Raw genomic sequence first — 6,764 nt, 5'->3', positions numbered from 1 at the left:
TTGAGAAAACATGCACAGGAAGAAGAGTTCAAAGCTTTCTGCAGTGTGAGGCCTTGCCTATAGATATCTGACTTTTTCCTACCCTGTTTAGGACTGAGAGAGGTTTTTATAAGTGTTTTCTTCCAATTTTAATGTGACCCAATACTGAGTTTTGAGCTGCTGCTCTAACAAGTTAATGTGAAGACACTCCTGTGTGGCAAGTCATTGTAAGAGGAGCTGGAGAACTGGAATGTAGCTCCTGGGAGAATGGTGAAGCCTGGCACAGAAAAACTGAATCAGAGATTTGGGTTTTTTTATTTTTTAACCTACAGTGGCGATGAAGTTTTGTAATAAATGTTGTGGACAAGCACCCAAGGCTGCTTTCTGTTGGTTATTTGGCATGTTCAAGGCCTTTCTGTAGGCTCTTTCTGGAGCTGCTCTGCTGTTGACTTGAGCCGCCTGCTAGGCGTTGTGCAGGGTGTTCTTCCAGCTGCTCCTGCTATTAATCTGCAACTTAATCATAAGAACTTTGCTCAGAGCTAAACCTGCTCATCCCCAAACATTCCATCAGTTCTCTAAACCCCAGGTCTGTGGAACAGGTGAGTGGGGTAGCGGTCATTGAAGCAAGACACGGAGCCGTCTATATTACAAAAAGTTTTTTATAAAAAACAAAGTCGCTACACTTCGTGTATCTGAACTGTTGCCTTCTGCCACAGTAATTTCTAAACAGAGTCATGGAATCCGGTTCCAGTGTTAAATTCAGTGATGGCTCCTGGAAAACTCTTGTACCTTGGTTATTTCACTACCTGTTTGTAAAGAGAAGGCTGTTTTCCTAAGGTTCACAGGCTGAAGGAGCTTTAACCCAGGCCTGCTAGGCTGAGGTCAGGGTGGGTGGTTTCTTCCAGTCATTACCAAAGCAGCATTTTTATTAGGAAAACCATATGCTGCCCTCACAGATTAGGAGCCAGGCTTAAGTTGGGGCTTTCAGTAAGACAAACTGCCTGTTGCTAGTGTTCAAGTGATCTATGCTTTCCTTGAGGATGTACTCATGGAAATCGCAAGGAAGGCTGTGCAAGACAAAAAAATGAAACTGAGCCAGGGGCTGGATTGGGCAGTTCAGTGCCCCTGTTCCAGCAGAGACCAACAGTTCACCAAGACCACGATACTGTAGGACTGGACAGTGAAGCATTAAGGCACAGAAGGAGGATTTTTCAGTTGAGGAAAACATGGCCGCTAGAGCTGGAGGCAAATAGGGTAAACCATTTGAGAGGTAGGTAAAAAAGAAGCTCAGACCTGCAGTGAGCCTTTATTTACCTCGTGTTTGTATCCATAAAAACCTTGGATCAGTGCAGCAAACAGTATATACATGGAAGAGGGAAGCACCAGCTGAGCAAGACAGTACCTGGTCAGAAGGAAAAGGCAGCACAGCCACAAAAAGGCCTTTCAAGTGGGAGAATTCAAGCATAGTGTTACATCCAGTAACTTGAGCACCAAAGTCAATTCCTTTCTTTTATGGCACCAGGCCTCCCAGCAAAGCACAACAAGTTCTTTCCTATCACCAAGGAGTAACTGCTGCAGTATGACAAAAACTGAGCTATAAAGTTTCCTATGTGGAGGAGAAACAATTTGTAGAGGATCAGACAGTAGGGAATACTTCAGAAAGGTAGCTATCAAGGAAGGAAAGGGCCCAGAAGGGAGCTACACAATTACAAGACAGGCGTAGGTGAAGCTGAGGGGAAAGGCTCTTTTCAGAGGTATTGACAATTATTCACTATCATTCCTGTTACGACTACAACAGAAATACTGTTTTCCAGGAATTCTAGAAATGCAAAGAGCACGAAGAAATCAGAGGCTTAAGAAGCCCAAGTTCAGCCTTTCTTCACTGTGTTCTGCCACATTTTTTCTCTTGACTTGCCTTCTGTCACACTTGCCATCCCCAGGTCTGGCACAGCCTGGCTGTAAACACGACTTCAGGTATCGAGGCGGGCACGGCTCCTTGTTCATGGCGCTGCCAAGAGCCAGCGCTGAGGTAGGTTTCAGAGGTACTCCAAGGCTGCCTTCTACTGAATATGTAGGGCTGGCACTGTTGACGGAAGAGTAGCCCGAGCTCCCTTCCAGGTTAGGATTTCTTGGAGTGAAATATGCCGAAAGGCCACGAGTGTCATCTGGCAGCGTGGCCTCCCCACGGAGCGCTGCGTGCTCAGCCCACTCGGCAGCGAGGTTGTCTTCGTCGCTGGAGTCCTGACAGCAGTGCTCTGCGGGATCCATATAGACCACTGTCACATCCAGGATCCCACTGGGACCTGTCACTGTGGGATAAGAGGTTCAGCTTTGATTCAGGTAACACCAAGGAAGCATTCCACATAGAATGAAGCAAGAAAAAACCCAAGTGTGAGCGTAAACCTTGTGTCTACTTCCATACAGAGGGGAGGGTAGGACACTAAGTTTACCCTTGTTTAAAACAGTAACTTCTCCCCGCCTCAGACTACTTGGGTAGGTACCAAGAACTGTTCAGAAAGTGAGCAGCCAGTCCCAGAGTCAGCAAAACCAAACAGATAATGCAGTGTTTCTGACACAGTGGGCCATTCATCCTATTTGGTCCACTATCAGCAGTATCTGAAAACAGCCTTGCTTTGAGACTCTAAGCAGCTACAAAACCCTTCGTCACATTCTGAAGCAGTAGAGAGAAAGAGAACAGATAGATGCCTCTAAAATAGTTTAACAGTTATAACCACTGGGGAAGAGGGACAGTATTTCCAACTGGTCTGTAGGCTTCTGTTGCCTGAGAAACAGTTTTAAGCAAAGACAAAAAGGACAGTTTCTATCCTCTCATCTGCTTTTTATAAGGAGAATAAGCCCCTCACCATCTCCATCTCTCTCGCCTTCACTTTCCTGATCACCTTCATAACCAGAGCAGGAATCTAAACTCCAGTCAAGGAAGTTATCGAGAAGACTTTCTTCCTGGGTGGATAGTTCTGCTGTGGGTGTAGTCACGAAGCTGCCTCTGTCGTCTTGAATGCTATCTTCCCTCCTCCTGTAGCAAGAGAACCCAAAAATCACACATTAAAAGCCAAGTCATCTTTTCTGGCACTTTTAATAGGCATGTTAAGGTAATTAGAGAAAAAATGGGCATATCTGAGCATGAAGCCTGAGGATACCAGAGAGGGGGCAATGCTCATGCTAATCTTCAGAGACATGTACAGTGATGAGTTATACTGACCTTTTAGTTCTCTTTCCACTGGGAGAGCTAAGGAAAGTCTGAATTTCAACCACGTTCGTGTGCAAGGGACCAGGTTCCGGGTCCTCCTGTTTCACACCCAACAATGAACAGAGCTGGCTGCAACTCATCATCTGGGAAAAAAAAAAAAATAAAAAAAAAATCAAGGAGCCCATAAGAATTAGACTGCAAGAGTCCCAGAAAAAATACATAGCCAAGAAGAGGCTACTTATTGTTATTTTCTAGGAGAAATCTATCGTGAGTTCTTCCCACATGTACTCAGAGCAGTTATAGTCCCCACAGATCAAGCTTGTAACTACTGCTTTATTTAGATACTCTGTCCTCCAAAAGCATAAAGTTAGAACCTGCTTCCCATTATTTGAAGTTTACTACATCCTGCCACACAGCAGCTTTGCTCTGGGTGTCAGACCTCAGCAAATCGAAGGCAAAGAGCTCACACACCTTTTCTTTGCCTATTTCTTCATAACGCTCATCTTCAAATCGTTGTTTCACAGCAGTTAAGGACACTTGCCTGTAATCTTTTGGGATGTCATCATGGAAACTGGGGAAAAAAAAAAAAAGATTAAATTTCCAATCTTCCAATGCATTATGTGAGACACTTAAAAAACCTGCCAGTTTAAGTACTTTCCCCTCTATCCACCTCAGGTGATGTTTCAAGCAGAGCTGCTAAGCAGCTAGCCAAGACATTTGGTTTCCAAGCATATGAGCATCTAATTCCTTTTCTGTTCCTTGAAGTAAACAAGGTATTTGCCTTGTATTCTTTAGGAAAAGGCTGCTTTTTCTCCTGGAACTCCTTCTGAAGCTCACCAGTAAGTCAGCTGCAGTCTTCTGAAAACCACAGTTGGGCAAGCTGAAACGTGTTAAAGTCCTGAGGAGCGTTGCATTTCCTGTAACCCAGGGCCACCACCCAGCAGGAGAGACGGAACAGCTGTCCCTGAACTGCTCCCACACAGGCCTTTGTGCCTTGTGGCGAGGGGAGCAAGGCAATTTCCCAAAGCTGCCTCGCCCGTGTGCCCTCCCACAAGAGTTCTGAAACTATTACCACTTTTGGTGAAGGCTCAACACACAAGGCAACAGGTCTTCAAGAGAGAAACCGGTGCACTCGGACAGCTGGCTGGTCCAGGGGTGTGCTGGAGAAGAGAATATATGTTACTGTTTCATGAAGCCTGGTAGTGCTGTAATCAAGTTTTCATCGATCACAATCTTTACAAGCTTATGCCTGTACGTAGTGTGTTCAAGGTCACACAGCTTCAAGGATAGGTTTACCTGCCAAACTGAAGTTATAGCTAAGTACAGAAATCTTCTGTCTCATTGAACCCAAAGCTCTCGTAGCCTGATGCTAATACTCTTGCTCATGGTAGCTATGAAGATGTAAAATGGGCTGAACTCAGCTCTTCAGAATGAAGCCTTATACCTGTCCCCCTCTTCTCTCCCCATCAAGTGATTGTGACCTTTTGCCCTAAACACCAAAAAACCCCAAAGGCTCCCTAAAAAGACAAGGCAGGCTGACATAACTGGGCTGCAGCTCAAATTAAGGTCAGGTTCCTTACCTTGCCTGTGCAGTATCTTAGCGAGCAGCAGCGCCGCAGCAGCCAGCCGAGCCGGGGAATACACGCAGAGGCTCGTGTTTAAGAGTGAGAGCTCACAAATGAAACTGTAAAGGTGAAGTGTTCTTCTCTCTAGCGAGACTACGTTTGACAATACTTCTTTGTAGTCCACGATGGTAGGTATCTAGTGCAGAAAGGAGAATGGAGGGTGGAAATACGAGAACATTAAGTACTTGGAACACAGCTGTTTACAGAAGATGCTCTTTTCATTACATTAGGCTTTGGTTTTTTAACTACTGCACTGGCATTGAAGCATTCTGCAGTGAAAGAATAAACAGCCTCTTAAGTTTTGCCCTCTACAGAAAGGCAGAAGGTTTTGTATCCACATGCTCCAAACTATGAATTGTCACAGCTGTTTGAGAACCCTCACATAAATCTCCAACATCTTAGATAAGGAGAAGTGCTAATTAAAACAGCCTGTTTCAATAGCAGCTCAAAGGGTGAAATATTCCGTCCGCTTTCCAAACTCACCCTTATCTTTCCTTCTAGGGCAGAAATGATCTCACCCATCATTCTGACCAAGTCTTCATATTTGTACGTGTTGTCTGTTAGCCACACGGCTTCCCGTATTGTCAAGATCTCCTTGCTGATGAAACTGCAATATTAAATAATATTAAGTTAGCCCCACAAGAAGGGGAATTTGTGCACCTGAACACTGATGTTTGTGGCAGATAAATGCTGCCAAGATGACCAAAGAGTTAAAAAACTTCACAAAATATTCATTTAACAACCTTTATAAGGTACTTTTCCAGGTGTAGACCAGGAAAGAAAGAACAGCAGCTCTCTATTTATTTCATCTTTAAGCTGGAACCACCTACTAGAACATTCCTAATTCCTCATTTATGAAACTTCTCACAGGTTAAGAGGCAAGCTATTAAGGAAACCACGAAAAAAGAATAATTTTCCACCACGTGGTTCACCTGAGCATAACAGCCTAAAGTATGTAACAAGGCTGCTGCAGTTGTTTGTTACAGGGTTGCTGATGCTAGCATCGCCTGAAAGACTTCAGCTGCTGATGGAATACATTTAGACCAACCCACCACTACAGTGTTTTTTCATGCTTAAAAGCACGTTCAAGGAATTACATTTTGTGTTTCATTTGCAGGTTCTGTGTATGTGAGCACAGTTCAAACAACAGTCAATATAGAGGGAAGCCAAAGATTCTTCACGGTATTATTATAAGCAAGGAGCGTGGGGAAAGCTTGAGCTGCAGACAAGAATTGGAATGATCACAGCAACCACTTCTGTTCACCAGTCTAAACCCCTACCGTGTGCAAATGACCATGCAGGCTATTCCCAAAAGTTGCAATCGAGCCCGAGGTACAGGTCTCAGCTTCAAATAACGATCCACACATCCCACTGTCATGTGAAGGCACAGGCTGGAAAAGTCTTTCATGGTAGCCACTTCCACCAGCCAGTCAATCAGGATGTACCTAGACAGCAAAGAGGACACAACCTGAACAGCCGCCCCATGCCTAGTGACCGAGTCCCTTTCTCCACTCGAAAGCCCCACACCAAAAAATTTCACTAAGAGTTTTCAGAAAAATGATATATTGCACTGAGATAAGGATTTGCAACCAGAGGTCTGCTCTTCTTTGCATGGTGATCTTGAGTTGCCCGTGAAATGGAATTAAAAGCTTGCACAAGGGCATATCAATTAGGAGGCTAGAGGCCACCTAAGGCTGCTAGAGAGTAACTACAGCTCCAACAGGTCAGACAGGGCCCTCCAGTTCATGGTGGACTTGTTGGCCTGGACAAACACAAGAATTTACAGTCCAGAAAAAAGCCTCACACATCTCATTTCAGTTCTTCTTGAGATAAGGGCTCTGATATCTCTCCTGCACAGTGCCATGTGTTTCTCTGACTCTATATAACACACCCCAGAAGAGTAAAGCAAAAAATCCCATCTTTCACCTCATTCTAGGTCTGTTCCCCTCTAC

General features: G+C 44.6%; 1 protein-coding gene across 1 annotated transcript in view; it reads right to left on the bottom strand.

Moving 5' to 3' along the window:
* Window positions 1-1,824: 1,824 nt before the first annotated feature.
* Window positions 1,825-6,764, bottom strand: part of CCNF (cyclin F) — a gene marked incomplete at its 5' end in the record, with an annotated part of 9,753 nt that continues 4,813 nt past the window's right edge. The window contains 8 exons of the mRNA XM_009869837.1: window positions 1,825-2,288; window positions 2,844-3,013; window positions 3,200-3,330; window positions 3,659-3,758; window positions 4,260-4,347; window positions 4,768-4,948; window positions 5,296-5,419; window positions 6,093-6,257. Of these exons, the coding sequence (XP_009868139.1) occupies window positions 1,825-2,288; window positions 2,844-3,013; window positions 3,200-3,330; window positions 3,659-3,758; window positions 4,260-4,347; window positions 4,768-4,948; window positions 5,296-5,419; window positions 6,093-6,257 (1,423 nt within the window). The remainder of the gene's footprint in view (window positions 2,289-2,843; window positions 3,014-3,199; window positions 3,331-3,658; window positions 3,759-4,259; window positions 4,348-4,767; window positions 4,949-5,295; window positions 5,420-6,092; window positions 6,258-6,764) is intronic.

This window comes from Apaloderma vittatum, unplaced genomic scaffold (genome assembly GCF_000703405.1).
Source record: "Apaloderma vittatum isolate BGI_N311 unplaced genomic scaffold, ASM70340v1 scaffold42665, whole genome shotgun sequence".
NCBI classification, from domain to species: domain Eukaryota; kingdom Metazoa; phylum Chordata; class Aves; order Trogoniformes; family Trogonidae; genus Apaloderma; species Apaloderma vittatum.
This window is presented reverse-complemented; position numbering and strand designations above follow the sequence as displayed.